Raw genomic sequence first — 16,837 nt, forward strand, 5'->3', positions numbered from 1 at the left:
TGCTGTTCCCAATGCATCTTCTTCTGGAGCTAACAACCTGAAAAAAGACCACTTAAAGCATGAAAGTTCATCAGCAATACAATTTTGAAAGCCTGGGACATGTGAAGCATGAAAATAAATATTAGCTCCCTTACCAAACTGACGATTTCTTGGGTCAAGACTGATTAATAACATCCACCACTGCCAAATCATCAGTATGAAAAACCAGGGACTTGTTTGCCAATACTTCTCAACAAATCTGCAAGGATACTACAATTGGAAAGAGTTCCAGGAAAGTTACATCCCTAGTTACCCCCTGATGATGCCAAGACTCTGGCCAGAATTCTACACACCAAGCACCCATGAAATAAATCCCCAAAACCTCCCCTCAGAGGCATTTGTAAGCAGCTGCATTTCACCATCAAAGTCCAGAAGCTCTCTCTACAAGATCTTATCATTAAAAGAACAAAAGTATTGATCCCAAATTGCTGTCATCATGAATAGGATGAACTTTAATAAAATGATGCTTCTTGATTACACTTGCTGTGGCCAATGCCAAGCTTCAAGTAAAAACCTTTCCAATAGTCTAATTCTACACAAAGTTCAATTGACCTAACAGAGATGGAAAGTGGATGCTTTTGCAGCCAACAACTTCAAAGAAGCGCCTACTTTTTGCATCTTATGAGCAAATCTGAAAAGCTTGGCCTTCGCATATATTTCAATATGCAGAAAAACCAGAGAAGAACATGGGACCTGAGGTTTTTTTTGGGGGGGGGGGGGGGGGTTTCAGAAAAAGGCCCACATTTTCCACAAAGGTATCCAAAATAAATAAAGCACTGCTGCCCATCTTTCCCAACAAAAAATATCTCGATAATGAATCACATTTGGTATGCCTTCAAGACATTTCACCTCCCAGTGCACTAAACTGCTCCACCAGAAGGTACTAAACTTCTCAAAATAAGAACTGGATATGGAGAACCCATGGGCATATATTTATCAAATAAAAAATTACCTTCAAAAGAAAAACTCAGTAGGCAAAAACTAGAAGACGAAGACAAAATGATGGTTCTATGTTAGTCTTTGCTAAGATAGGTGAAAAGTCAACCTTCCACACTAACTCAAAGGCCTGATTAAAAGAGAAATACAAGACAGATCATAAGTCAGGGTCAATGAAAACATTTAGAGACATAACCTAGAATTAACTGGAACTTCCAAAACTCCTTCTTAGGGACAATGCTCAAAGGGTAGGCTATCATATTAGAAAAAGTATTCTTAGAAAAAGGGCTAGCCACCCTTCCCAAGGAAAGCTCCTTCTCTATGTTTTCTTTCTCCACCCCAGAGTATTTCTTTAGGAAAGTGGCACTGACATTTTGTCGTGCCAATATAAGGACTAAATAGGGAATGGGAAAACTAAAGGAAAATTCTTCTTAACCAGATAACCTGGCATCATCTATAACAGGATAGCATTCCAACTAAGGAGCCACAGACTCAAACTTAATTGGAGACAGAGCCCAGGCCATCAACTCCTCTCAAGAAGCTAGGAGGTAAGGGTCATAATAAGAAGTCTCTACTCCATCCAGAACATTGATTATAATGGGTGCCCCAACCCCCACCCCAGCCTCCGACAGCCAGAACAAGCATGGAACTTGTAAGGTGCTCACGTACACTGGCCTGTATTAAACATTTGACAGTCCAATAAAACAAGACGGTAACCGGTCAAGCACAGCCACTGCAAACAAAACAAAAGCAAGAATGTATGTCATGGAAAGAAGTTCCTTTATTAATGTGATCAAAAAACCAGCCCGACTCTGGCCGAGTTTCACCCAATAGGCTGCATTAGGGGCGCTAAAAGTAACAACAGACATAATATATAGATAAAAGTATAATCTCATACATATATATATGTTACAATATTAAAAAATAAATTAAAAAATGTATAAATGAATAAATTTACTTCTTTATTTTATATTTTAAATGGTTTTATATCACATTTTAATATATAATTAACAATGAATCACAATAAGAATCCATATTATATAACTGTATTATTTAATCTATATTTGACAATCAAAGATCCAATGCAACGTTTTTATTTATTTTGTCTCGCTATAAAAAAAACATTTTTTGTTGTATAACCAGTATAGGATTATACTTATGGTAACTAGTCAATTGGTTAATTCATTTTTTGTTCTATCAAGTTAAAAGATTTAGTCTATATAATTGCCTCCCCTCCAGTTTTCTCAGCTGTATCGATATATACATGATTGTATATTATTGCTTGAATTAAAGACAAAGGTAAAAAATGTTTTTTGTCATATCCATTTTAATGCAATTGATCAGTTTACACCAGTGGTCCCCAAACCTGTCCTGGAGGGCCACCAGCCAGTTGGGTTTTTGGGATATCCACAATGAATATGCATGAGAGAAAATTTGCATGTTATGGAGGCAGTGCATGCAAATTTTCTCTCATGCATATTCATTGAGGATATCCCAAAAACCCGACTGGCTGGTGGCCCTCCAGGACAGGTTTGGGGACCACTGGTTTACACTATCTATGTGTATGTTTAATTTAAAGTCGTATCTGAATTTTATGTTTATATATCGGTGTCAAATTTATTAATTTATACATTTTTTAATTCAATTTTTTAATATTGTAACATATATATGAGATTATTTATACTTTTATCTATATATTATGTCTGTTGTTACTTTTAGAGCCCCTGATGCAGCCTATTGGGCGAAACTCAGCCAGAGTCGGGCTGGTTTTTTGATCACATTAATAAAGGAGCTTCTTTCCATGACATACGGTCTTGCTTTTGTTTTGTTTATTAAACCTTTGACATACACTTTTTCCAGCTCCAATTTGGAATGGATGGTTAGTGGAAGGGGCCTGAAAGGAGGACCTGAAATGTAACTATCAAAACTTGAAATATTTAAAAGGCCTCTGAAGAGTTACCTATGCCTCCAAGAAAGTGAAAAATCATCGGTCATAGCCTTTCTAAATTTTAAATCATAATTTAGCCTTACTCAACCACTATTATCTCCTATTCTAAATGGGCTAATTTTCTAAGACTATACTGACAAATATATGAAAAGCTGATAATTAAGAATATTTTTTAACATCTTCGATTTCTTCTCTTTATCATCTTTATTTTTTTCTTTATCCTTGGAATTTCTCTTTTCGATCATGATTAATTATCAAAATGGAAAATGTATCTATAAATTCCCTTTTGCAAATCTTCTTTTTAATTCTATGTGGAACTCAATGCCCCAATATATTCACTACACAGAAGATATCATCAAGGTACTGTCTCGAATCCTGACAAGACTCCTTACCCAGTCTGCTACATTCCACCGGCACAAGCATTACAAAGCCTTTCACTGCTTTTCAGTCTTTCTACCCCTGGGAAACCTTACACATTCTTTTCCAAAAGGCCATTCCTTACCCTAATTATTTTGAGATCGCCCTGAAGACATTTTAAGCACTTTCAGTGCAGTCTTGATAACCTTAGCTAGCCCAAACCTTGCCTCACAATCTTAAATCCAAATCAGAGGTGGAAGAGCTGGACACAAATTGTATTCACTTGAATATGACTGGAATATATCACAGAAGCATTATGTGATGTATCTTTATTGACATTCCACTCATGGGCTCATTCTCATCTGACTTGAAACTTCTTCTTAGAAGCTTTCTCCTGCTACCAGATAATATAGTAGACGCTGGCTCATTTAAATTGAAGTATTGCCTGCTCATTGAAATATTGCCTATTCATAAATCTTAGCCAGTATGCCAGCCAGAGTATCAAGATTGCTAGCATGTGAGCCCCCACTGAACAGAAGATAAAGTTCCAGATGATCCAGGCAAATTTTCTGCCAACACAATCTCAGCCAATTGCCTATCTTTCTTCTCAGATGATGGGCAAGTTGAGAATGACAAAAGAATAGCATCAACTAAAGATTTTGACTGAACTTGGGATACAGAAACTTTTTCACATTTGAGACTTTTCTTCTTAGGGTCAACAAGGGCTCCACTATCCAAAAGCTCAGGAGAACAGAACTGGACATCCAGCGCAGCAGAAAAGTCTCAGTCAACTGAGTCTGAGCAAACACAACTGTCTTTCTATGCTTAAGCATTTTTTTAAATTAGAAATGGCAGGTATTTAATATACTATTAATATTCTAATTACCCCAGGTAAGGATGCAGAGAGTCCTCCAGCCAGCAAAAGCTGAATAGAGCACATACCAGACAAACCTCTTTTATAATCAGTGGCGTATCTAAAGTATTTGGCACCTGGGGTGGATACCTCCTTTGGCACCCTCCCCAGAGATTTCTGGTTCCCCTCTCTCTCTCTTGCACACACCTTTGCACACAGCTTCCCTCCATTTGTCTCTCCCTTACACATACACACCCCTTCACAGTCTCCCTCACTCATACACACACCCTCAAACAGGCTCCCTCTCTCTCACACATACACACACCCACTCACACAGGCTCTCTGTCCTCACAAACACAGCACCTCACACAGGCTCTCTCTCTCTTGCACACACACAGACTCACAAAGGGTCCCTCTCTCTTGCACACACACACACACACATACACCCTCACATAGGCTCCATCTCTCTCTGGCAAACAGGCACTTACACAGGCTCCTTTTTTCTCTTGCACACTCATAGACCCCTGCACATAGACTCGCTCTCTCTCACTCACATACATTCCCTTCACATGGGCTCCCTCTCACACAAAAACACACACCCTCACTCAGGCACACAGTTTCCAAATCACACACACACCCTCCCTGTGTCTGTCATTCTGCACACCCGCACACTCACAGGCTGTGTGGATGTCAGCTGTTAATTGCTCCTCGGCTTCGACCAGCCGGTGCCTCCCTCATCTTCGGCCACGAGTGGGACAGGCTCCACTTGCAGCCAGCTGATCCTGATCTTCGCCGCAAATGGGTCAGGCTCCACTCATGGGCAGCTGCTGCTCTGGTCCTGATCTTTGCATAAGCGGGATGGGCTCTGCTTATGGCCAGCTGCTGCTCCGGGCCTCTTTGCTGCAAGTGGGACAGGCTACACTCATAGCCAACCTCTGCTCCAAGCCTGATCTTCACCACAAGTGGGATGGGCTCCGCTCACGGCCCGCAGGGCCTCTCTCATAAATTCTGCATGGGAGAGGAATTCTACACAAATTCTGCGCTCTGCAGTAGCACAGAACTCCCCTGGGAGTAATATGCACACAGCTGCCAGCAAAGGACCCAGCTGTGTAGCTGAATTGATGCCTTAGGCTCAGTGAGGTCCGCTGGGATTGTTCTCCTAGTCCTTGATTAGCTTTCAAATATGAATCAGATTAAAATCCACAAATTAGATCCAGTTTGAGATTAAATACCTTAATTCTGAATTAAACAGTAATTAAGAGATCAGAAAGGATACAGGCAAAAGATCAACAAGAAACCAGAGTTTGAACTAACTGGTTATCTGAGTAAATTTACTCCATGAATTGATTTTAATAGAAGCTGGCCAGCCCCCATGCATGTTCAGGTGCTTCGGTGGCCATTTTACCCAACTTTCTGTAAAAAAGCGAAGGCTTGGCTGTTCAACCAGGTCTTCCCATACTTTGCTCAGTAAAGAAGAAAGAAAAACTTGTAATACTACTATGACTGCAAATTTAATTCAATTATGATTGCAACTGTAACTCACTTCAAGGAGAAAAGAGCTTGCAATTTATGTCATTAAAGATACTGGGTCAATGGGAAATCAGCAATAACTTATTTTGAGACTATGGTATCTTACAGGGGATTTGCATATAATTCTTGTAGCTGGAATTCTAATCGAAAGAACTTAATACAAGCAGAGCTGGGTTAGTAAGTCAAAGAAAGAATAGGAAATTCAATGAAAAATTTAAACAAAGGGAAACCTACCTGATAAAATCGCCAATAGGTAACATTTCTAGTCTATATGGAGATTCCATGCACTGAACACAACACATCCATGCCAAAAGATCATTTAGTCTATCTAAAACAAACCTAGTTGCCAAATGGCATAGGACTGGTTTCAGTGTACATTATAGTATCAGATCATAAATTGTATTAGAGCAGTACTAAAGAAAGGAAATAATATACTTTTCCAACATTAAGTTTTTAATTGTCAATATTACAAAACATACCCTTTCCTTGAAGTGTCGAAACAGAATCCACAGTACAATGAACAGTACATAAAGCACTATGGTGTGCTGATTGCACAAACTAAGACCACAACAAAAGGCTCCAATTTTAGATATCTGAAAAGAAAAAGAGTTATTCTTCTAAACCTCTGTTCAAATGCAACACCATTTCTAAAGGCTATTAAAGTGAAATAATCAACATTCTTAAGGCTAGTCTACAGAGGCAAAGACTTATACCAGGAGTACAGAATTAGAAAAGGGTACAGATAATGCTATAGGGACATATGTGATTGCCACCTTTGGAATGTTGCTCACATTGCATACTTTTGAATGAGAGGATTTGGAAATATTTGCTTTTATTGCTGAACAAGGCCACTACTCCTGCTAATAACACTGGACAGCAGTTACCAATTTAGTCTACCTTGATTTTGTTAATAAGTAACAACATATGAAACCAAGTTAAATACAATGGCACATTTAATCAAGTGGAATAAAAACTTTGTTAAATAACCTAACAAGTGAATCTAACCCTAGGTACCTGTGCCCTTCTTAACACTCTTATCTCCTCTCCCCTACCTCCAATATGGGGGGAGGGGAAGAGTCAAGCAGGCTAATTTGAAGGCATTTATTCTCCCAGATCTCACTGCCTACCACAGGGGCCTTGGTCCTCTTAGGGAATCTGTCCATGCCTGGGCATCAGTAAGTGGCCCTCCCTGTTCAAAGCAAAGATGTCAGCACAAGGCTGCAGGACACTACCACACTGGTACCCAACCAAGTTGCTGCCCCACTGGGACTGAGCAATCTCTAGTGACAGCCAAAGTCCTGGTTATGCATAAATTGTCTTTGGTCAGTGGGTCTTACAATGGTCAGAGCCCTTTCTTGTGAACCATTCAGTCCATCAATCCCCACCTATCCCCATTCATTCGCGCTTGATTACCCCTGCCAATTGTGACAGTACAAATTCAAAATGGTACAAAACATTAAAAGAGACAGTGGAAAAAATGCCTGCAAACTTTTAACATTCCCTGTCCTTGGACCAATGCTACAGCTTTATCCCTACTGCCATCATGGTCTCCCCAAGCCAAAGAAGGATGATAGAGATCTTTAGCAGTGGTAGTGATGGTGAGGTGGTGGGCAGGATGCAAGAAGTTCCAGGAACCACTTACACCATCCTTTTATTCCCACCCGTTGCCTTCACTACCCCCACCCCAGACAAACCCATGCATTTCTACGGGCAGCCAATAGTGAGGTAGCCAGCCCATGCCATACCTTCCCATTCCCATAATGGCTGAATCCAGGAGCACATGCACAACCTGCCAGAGGAATGAACCTGGAAGTGATGTGGATGACCATAAGACTGGATCCTAAAGGGTAAGTTTTTGGGCATCAGCTAGGTGTATGAGTGTTATGTTACCTGTCGTGTCTGTGCATTTGCTTTTGCACATTTATGCTTGCCTCATAATATTTTACATAAGGCTCTAGTACTACTATTGTTGCTTATTCAACATTTATTTGAATTTCTTTAGCAAAGTTTTTTTTAATTTTGAAAAATCAAAATGACGGGCCGTAGAATGCTATAAAAGCAGCAACAAAACATAAAATGAACCGCAAATTTATCAGAGAACCAAAAATTTGAAGTCAATTAAGAAATGTCTTTACAAATTATTATTTAAATAGCGAACAAAATGTGAGAAAATTTGATATTAAGAAAAAGTGATATTTTGATTACAACATGTTACCTTTGATCTCTCATTTGTGGTGTTTGCCTCCTCAAATTGTACAGTAAGAGCCATAAGCAGCCCCACAAACAAATTGTTCAGGCTAAAAACCTCTGCAGCAATGGACCACTGCCATGTTAGTCGAGAAAAAGAAAACATCCCTGCAGCAAGGATTCCTCCAGCATACGAGTCAGAAAGTCTGCAAACACAGATAACATGAGATCTTTTCTTTGAAATAAAAAAAGGTATAATTTATGGTTGTCCTTTTGCATAGCAGAAACCGTAACTGCTACCAAGCAGCATCCTATAAATGTATTATTTAATAGCTCATATACAATTTGAATTAGAAAGTCAGTTAAATAGCCACTGGAATAATGGCGAGTTAGCAAATATATTTGGCTCAACAATCTCCTACTTTTCTGTCAGATATTTTGGGCCACTCTCAAAGCTAGACTTTCTTTATCCTAAGCAATAAAAAAAATAGGAAAATGCACACTTTAAAACTCTGCGTATGTATAACAATTAAAGATAAATAAACCCTCTCATAGCATCATTTATAGATATACTATGGGCCTTATTTTCCAAGGCTATCGCAGGCTTGTGCTAACAGCCTGCGATAGCCTAACAGGAGTCGGGGCGTCACCAGGGCAGACTCTGCGAGGACGCCACGGACGGTGAAAAGGTAAGGGCCTTTTCGCGTCCTATTTCACGCCCAATAGTGCCACTTTTCACGGTGGCGCTATTGGGTGCGAAACCGGCAGCGCAGCCGCCCCCCCCCGTTTTCACCCCCACCCCCCATTAGCGCAATTTTCTAAAGTATCGCAGGCCTGAGATACTTTAGAAAATGAGGCTCTATATTTCCTTCAGAGCAATAATCTTTGCTTTCATATAACCATAAAATGACCTGATATAGTCAAAGAATTAGAAGAGTTCAATATAGTTGAACAATGAGGCATAAAGAGACCACAAATGGAGAGGAATTGATTTGAACAAATAATACTGAAAGATAATCAATGGGACTAAAGAACTGAGATAATATCAAAATTGGGAAAAAAAGGATCGAAAGAAGGATAGGAAAGGAAGGAAATAAGAGAAACAAAACTTGGAAAATCTTAAAATATAGGCCATGATATTTACTGTCCTTTAATGTTTATTGTGCTTTTGTCTTTATTTAGCTTGTCTAACATTTAGACTGATTCCAAACTGAACTTTACAAACCCTATAATGTAGTTAATTTAAATTTTTGTCTCATGATTGTTTTGCGTTGAGCTCCTGTATTTTTGTATTATGCTTTTTGATAACCATATTTCAAAAACCTGTGTTATCAAAATCACCTTTGGTTTTCATTAAAATAAATCAATCAATCTAGCCAAACAAAATTCAAATAGTCCAAAAGGATGTACAAAACTATCATATGGCATTATATGCATTTATGGAAAGAACACTTGTTGTGCACTCTACAGTATCACAGCCTATTGTATTGAACCTGTAACCTTCTGATTCTATACCAGAGACTACCACTGAGCTAAAAGGAGCAGATCCCCTAACTGAGGGGCCGATGCAATACAGTATGCTCAGCCAAGCGCACTGTATAACCCACAGTTGGAAGCAGGTTGTATAGGCATTAATTAATCCCCTTACGCAATATATGCAATGCGATATTAAGTAGGAGGAAAAACAAAAACTAACTAAAGTTTAAAAAAAGTTAAAAAAAACAAAACAAAACTCCGGCAGTCGGGTGCAAGAAATGGACGCTCAACTGACAAGCGTCCGTTTCCTGAACCCCCTGGCTGTGCGGCATTTAGGAAAATCGCTAGGGGCGCACAAACGTCCCTAGTACCTCCTTGCTAACACGACCTCCTAATTTAAATATTGCATGGCACCCCCAAGGGTGCCGCGCATATTTTTTGCATCGGCCCCTGAGTTAGTAAGAGAACCTTTATCAACTATTGCCTGGTTGCTCATATCCCCTTTATCAACTATTGCCTGGTTGCTCATATCACTTTATTACTCTACTCTTGTCACACACTCCTCCTGCTCAAGAGGAAAACTGTTTTACTGGTAACACTCACCAGACCTTCTTGCCAGAATAGGTATTAGGATCCCACTACTTCAACCATATATGATGCAACTGCTGTGCACTCCATAATCTTACAGAACTTATTTTTGCAATTAGGATGTCAGAATCTGAACCTTTAACCTTAGGGCTCAAAACTATAGACTCTACTACTGAGCTAAAGGAGCAGCTCCCTAGCTGAGCAAGTATGAGAGCCCTATCTGTGTTTGCCTAGATGCTCATCTCACCCATCACAGCACTTCAAAAGAGAAAATAACTTATATCAGAAAGTTTCTCAGTAAGGTTCAAATCATCTTATATGTGCATGACTTTCAAATGCTCTTTGACTCCTTGCTAGTGCCAAGTAATAAGGAGCAGCCAAGGGCATACAGGTTCCATAGTATGGCAATGTGTGTACTTTTGCCAGTGCTGAAAAAGAGCAGGCAAAGTACGCACAGAGATTTCATTTTGAAATTCCCCACAAGTACTTTACACTTATAAAGTTTGTGGGTGCACAAGTACATGTGCTCCCCGTGGTCCCCAGAATTTCAGAGGGAAGATCTGCAGGGAGTTTCGCTCTGAAAATTTGCTTGTAGGCACTCGAGCATCCTGATCACCTTACCTAAAAAAGGACATAAACCTGAGAAAGGAGAATGAGAGAAAGGATTAATGAAACTTGGGGGGAGGAGAGGTGTGCTCTAGAATCGGTAAGGCTTTTGAGACTCATGTTGAACAAGGCAAGGAAGACTTTCATAAGACCCAGCAGTACCATGAAGTAAGCATCTCACATGTAGCACTCTGGATATCAGAAAAATTCAATTCAGGTTTACAAAGTTTTAAAAAGCAATGGAAAGCCTTTGAACTGAAGTACCATAAAACAACGTAAAATCTCAATACAGAAAGAAGCTAAGAATTTTTTCTTCAACCATAACAGTAAAGCTAAAGAATACAGTGTTAGAAGAAATGGCAGAGTTTAGTTTAAGCTCAGGATCATTCAAAGTAGACCTTGATAACTTATGATGGCCAAAGAAACTAATGTATAATAAAATCCAAAATTCTGATAGTTTGGAAACAAACAGACAAAATTAAACACTCCTTGACTCTTTAACCTCAACTTCCTGGATCTATTAAAGCAATGATACAGTGAAGAGAAGGTTGAAAGACAGATGGTAAATTTAAACATTTTTCCAGTTGGTTGTTTAATAGATCTTGAATTCTGTTTGCATTCCTGCCAATGACAAAAATTCTTTAAAAAAAAAAAAGAGCTCACATGATGCTGTGAGCAGAGCCCTACGTGCACTGGCTTTGCTCTTCAGGCCTCTCCACCATTCGCCTTGCCTGTAGCCAAGTCTCTTTTGCACAATTTTAGACTCAACACAATAGTGTGTCAGCAATGTGGTACGCATATTTCTAGTGCGGCTATTAGTGGTAAATCGTTGAAAAAGTCTAGAGAAAAAATTAAAGTAACTAACCCCAAAATGGTGGAGAACAACGTGGCGGCGGCGTTACCCGATTTGGCTGACTGTGCCTTAGATGCAAACCTGGATGCGAAGTTTGAACAAATCTTTGCAAAATTTGACACGCTGTCAGAAACAGTAGAGAATTTTATAAAGCGCATTAATGCCCTGGAACGTGTCTCTGATTCAGAGGACAGCGTACGTACAATGGCTGGAATGGCGAGCAGAAACATAGCCTGCACAGATATGCTTGAGGCCAAATTAGAAGACCCAGAGAACCAGGCAAGCTGCAAAAATTTGCATTTTGTGGGCTTACTGGGATCTTTATTAGATCATGAACTGAGGGAAATTTTGGAAAATTGGCTACCAACGACACTCCAGCTCCCAGATAGCATCGGGCGGTTAAGAACTGACCGCATCGTTTTTCAAAATGCATTACAGCATTAACGAGTGTGAAAAATGCTGTAGCGCACGGCATGAATGCAAATTTGGGGGGGGGGGGGCGGGATCAGGGAGGAGTTTTGAGCGGGAGTTAGTTAAATTAGGGGACATATCGCACGGTCTTAAAGCCAGAAATAACTACACCTTTTTCCCTGGCGTTAAACTGTGCAATATGCCCGAAATGGCCATAATACAATTTGCGATAAGTTTTTGGAATTGCATTTTGGCCATGTCTGGGCAGAGAGCGAGAGAGAGAGAGAGAGAGAGAGAAAGAAAGAGAGACTCATTCTTTGCACCTATTTAAATCTCTACTGAAGGGCAGCCTAATAGGTCGAGGTGAGGTGTTAGTGGTGGTTTAGGGGCCAGTTTTGCATGTAGCCTGAGACGTACGAACAGCACAGTACACCTTGGTGAAGATTTGACGTCATTTGGAGTGAGGAAAGACTAACAAAGATGACATTTTGTACTATGTTCTCTCACCCTAGCAAGATGGTACCCTGTTATAGAGTCCATCAAGCTAGGGTGAGAGACCTGTCGTCCATAAGTTCCTGAAGAGCTCATTATTGAATCTTAATTAGCCACGATTGTTTTTACTGTAAACTCCTCTAATCTCCCCTAAGTTCATTTATGCTCCTTTAAGCTCCGTCATGCTCCTTTATGTTTCTCTGTTAATTGTTTACAATGTTATTTACAATGTTATTTGTTAAAATGTAAGCCACCCCCGAGGCGACAGTTTTATTTCCTTGTACACCGGTGTGATATGTATATTATACAGGAACGTCGGTTTATAAAAACTAAAAATAAATAAATAAATAAATAAATAGTACAAAATGTCATCTTTGTTAGTCTTTCCTCACTCCAAATGACGTCAAATCTTCACCAAGGTGTACTGTGCTGTTCGTATGTCTCAGGCTACATGCAAAACTGGGCCCTAAACCCTAAACCACCACTAACACCTCACCTTCAACTATTAGGCAGCCCTCCTGTAGAGATTTAAATACTTAACTACTATACTGTTGATACAATTTAAATACTATACTGTTGATACAATCTGGGACTTTGCTTGTTCAGAGACTGCTTAAGGTCGGGTGATATATCACATGCTGATTCTGGTTGAAATACTTAACATGAGTTTATGACAAAGTTGAGTTTTCTCTTGTACTATATACATGTGTTTATATGACAAATGCAGATGCTTAGGAAGAGAACAGATTTATTTCAGTCATTCATTCCAGTAAAGATAAAACTGTTACTCACTAAAGAGCGTGTGGATTCATTTCTGATACTGGGTTGGGAATCAAAGTGCAGGTTTCAGACACAAGGAGTCATAAAGAAAATTGAACTTCAAGGGTTACAAAACTTGCTTACTTCATTTGTTCAATGTAAAAACTTTTTTCCTAATTCTGTTCTATGTAAACCGCTAAATGTAGCGATAGTTACTGTTCCTTGTAAACCGGGGTGATATGTATATTATACAGGAACTTCCGGTATATAAATTATATAAATAAATAAAATAAATAAATGAGGGCCTTGTAGATAGTCTCTCTCTCTTTCTCTCAATGCGAAAAAGTAGGGTTTATCGCACAGTGGGGTACACTTACCGCGTAATGCAAAGCAGTAACTTACAGCATGGTGCGGTAACTCCAAAATTTCCCCAAATATGCCCCTTTTTGTTAGTGCAGCATTATTACAATTTTTTGATGAATCTAGGGGTGAGTGTGCACACTGAGTAGGCTCTTGTCAAGACAACCATGAGAGGCACAGGGTCGTCATCGCACATTTTTTGTTATTTTGTACAAAGGACCGCAATCCTTCAGGCACTTCATAAAGGCCTCCAACCCTCGATGGGAGGGAGGAGAATTCTCATTTTTCAGGACTATTCAGTTAAATTAGAAGAGCTGTGCAGAACCTTCTCCCCTGTTTGCAGCAAACTTTATGATTTAAAGATTCGTTTCACCCGTCAATTTCCTGCTAAATTCAGCATCTCTCACACTGGGAAGCAAATCTTACATTCTGTGGGGGAATCATACTCCCCCTAGTTTCTGTTTTCAGCCCATCTCTCAGTGCCAAATCAGTGTTTGTTTAGTATTTGCCTGGAGCAGAGTTGCATATGCATCTCTCACAGTTTTATTTTTTGTTTGTTTGGCTACTGAACTGAGTTCATACTAAATTTGATGCCACTTCCATGGAACTCGCTAGTCTGCAGCTAAGTCTGAGCATGTGGCAATGTGGCATGTGTGGGAGGAGCTATGATGGAGGGTCTAAGAGCAGAGGGCTCTGTGCAAGAGCAGTCTTTTGTCCAGATTTGGGTTTAAGTTCTGCCTATTCTGACGTTGCTCCTGTAACTCAGATTTCCTCGAGCTGATTTGTTGACAGCTCCAAAGTCTGGTTTTCTTTTTTTCACCCATCACTAGTGCTCTGCAAGGGGTCCCATGATGGGCTCTATTTCTTGTATGTTCCTTATTGTTCTGAACCTAGAGGTGATGGGCAGAGAGGTCTTATAGCATCAACCATGTTCCTCACTTCTCATGGAGGCTAATATGTGCAGGGGAGAACTGTTAGCCAGTGAGAACAGGGGTCGGGGAGGGGCACTGGGTCAGGGGCATGGGTGTGATGGGAAGGTTGGGGGAAGAGGATGGTGAGAGGGTTGGATGGAGGGGTCATTTTTGTAAATTGGAGAGGTTTGGGATGCAAGAAGGTAGGTGGCTCCACTACTTGTTTTGCTGGGGCAGAGCAGTCGTTGCACTTTGGCAGGATTCGCCCTAGGCTGCAGGGCACTCTCTTTCTCTTGATTATAGATGCTATCGGGGTTGACATTTCAATTAATTATTTCTATAAGTAAGACAGGTCTTAAAATTGTTTCTTGGAATGTGACAGGGCTAGAGTCCCCAATTAAAAGGCAGGGCCATTGAAACACCAACAGGTTAACATTGCCATGATTCAGGAAACCGATCTAAATGACATGGAGCATGGGAAACTCCAAAGCTGGTGGATTGGGGAGATGTACTGAGCTTCTTCTGGATCCAGGAAGGCGATAGTTGCTATTTTGGTAAACAAAGCTATCTCCTTTTGGTGGAGGTGACAATAAGGGATCTGGAAGGTATTTCCTTTTTAAAGTGCTCTTTGGTCCTTTGTAACATATATAAGCCCAATGGCCCAATGACTATGATCTTGATTTCTTTACGAATCTCTCTAATGCACTCCAGAACTTGCAGCCTGGACCCATGCTAGTTGATTTTCAAAGCCCTTCGCACACCAAAGCCAGGAGATATGCACATGACTGGGCATGGTGCACACCGCTCAGATTTTCAAAACTGCATAGGTACACACGTATCTCTCAGTACACGCATAAAAAAGTTTTCCAAAAAAGGGGTGGGGCGTGGGCGTGGTCTGGACGAGACATGGGCAAGCAGGGACTGCACCATGAAGTCAGCATGTAAGTAGTTATACGCCAAAGCGCATACCAGGGTCCCCTACCCTGTAACTTTACTTCTGCTGTGGACAGCGTGAAAGTCATGAAACAAAAGAAACCAGAGGCTAGTCAGCAGGGTTTTAAGGCTCGGGGCTAATAGGGTAAAAGGGAAGCAAGTTAGCTAGGGGGTTTAGGAAGTCCTCTCCTTTATTGGAGAGAACTGGGAAAAGGCCTATTGCATTGCCACGTGTACCTACTACCTACTTATGTGCTAGAGACGACATTCACGTGCCAATATAAAATCATGCGCGCGTGTACGCGCAAATATAAAATTGGCTAACATGCGCATATGTTATAAAATTGGCACGTCCATGTGCGCACAACAGCAAACACATGCACATGCACATGTACACACATGCGTGGGTCTTAAATTTTACTTCATAGTTTTTGGGGGCGAATGACATTGTTCACGATCCACTGTTAGATAAATCTCATGCTGGGGCAGGCGAGCAATTAATAGTACATAAAGTTATTCCCTTGTTGTGTAAGCAATTAGATTTGTTGGATGCATGGTGTGTCCTCCATCCGATCGAATGGGACTATACACATTTGTCAAGGGCCCATGCTACTCAATCCTGGATTATTTACCGATATCTAGTATGATGTTTTCCAAAGTATTTGGGGCCTCAACTGGTCCTCTTGAGGTCTCAGACCATACTCTTATCTGGTTTGGATTGCAGTGAGTTCGGGAGGGGGTGGTAGAAAGTGGCAGTTTCCAGCATACTTGTTTCAAGACTTGGATTTCCAGGTCTATTTAGAAAAGAAGTAGCGTGAATACCACGAGCATAATAAGTTGCATGCTGAGGAACCTGTCCTTTACAGGAAGACAACAAAGGCAATACTTTACTAAGTAAAAGACGTAAGGATATTAACAATAAAATGCTGAAGTTAGAATGACAGGTAAGTCATGACAGATTAATTTTGGCTAGGCCATTGTCAGAGCAGTCAAGAACTAATTATATCTCATCTCTAGTAGCCCTTAACTCACTTATTCACCAAAAAGCTCAGAAATCTATGTTTTATTACAAATACCAGCTATTCCTTTTTTTAAAAAAATTTTTATTTATTGCAATTTTTTAAATTATACATTCAAGTATATCCTTGAAAGAAAGAAAATTACAATGACATTACAAAGCACTATATAATATTCCTACTAATATATAATTAAGGAAAATGATTATTATAATGTCAAAGTTTCCCAAGTCCTTTAGTTTGGGAGAACCCTACACCAAGGAAGACTTTTAATTAAGGAAACAAACAAAGCTGAAAAGCTAGATAGTGCGAAATGGTTACATAATAAAGAAAGAACATCCCATCCTTGCGAAGTTATACAACTTCAGGTAAAGATACATCAATCAAAGAAGAAGTTCTATCAGAAATAAATTTAGAGAGTTGAGAGGGCTGAAAAAACGTATAAGTAAGATCACGATATTTAATAAGGCATTTGCATGGAAATTTTAGAAAAAAATAGAGCCCCCCCCATCTACAAGAGTCTTGGTCTCATTATAAGAAACTGCTTCCTCCTATTTTGAGAGTGTCTTTAGCCAAATCTGG

The 16,837-nt window shown here is 40.0% G+C and overlaps 1 protein-coding gene across 2 annotated transcripts in view; it reads right to left on the reverse strand.

Moving 5' to 3' along the window:
• The window catches only part of TMEM260 (transmembrane protein 260), a 246,464-nt gene that overhangs the window by 132,518 nt on the left and 97,109 nt on the right, over window positions 1-16,837 (reverse strand). For both annotated transcript variants that reach the window (XM_029598248.1, XM_029598249.1), the window contains exons 4-5: window positions 7,879-8,056; window positions 6,143-6,256 (exon numbers count right to left, since the gene is read on the reverse strand). In XM_029598248.1, the coding sequence (XP_029454108.1) occupies window positions 6,143-6,256; window positions 7,879-8,056 (292 nt within the window). The remainder of the gene's footprint in view (window positions 1-6,142; window positions 6,257-7,878; window positions 8,057-16,837) is intronic.

Source organism: Rhinatrema bivittatum, chromosome 4 (genome assembly GCF_901001135.1).
Source record: "Rhinatrema bivittatum chromosome 4, aRhiBiv1.1, whole genome shotgun sequence".
NCBI classification, from domain to species: Eukaryota; Metazoa; Chordata; class Amphibia; order Gymnophiona; family Rhinatrematidae; genus Rhinatrema; species Rhinatrema bivittatum.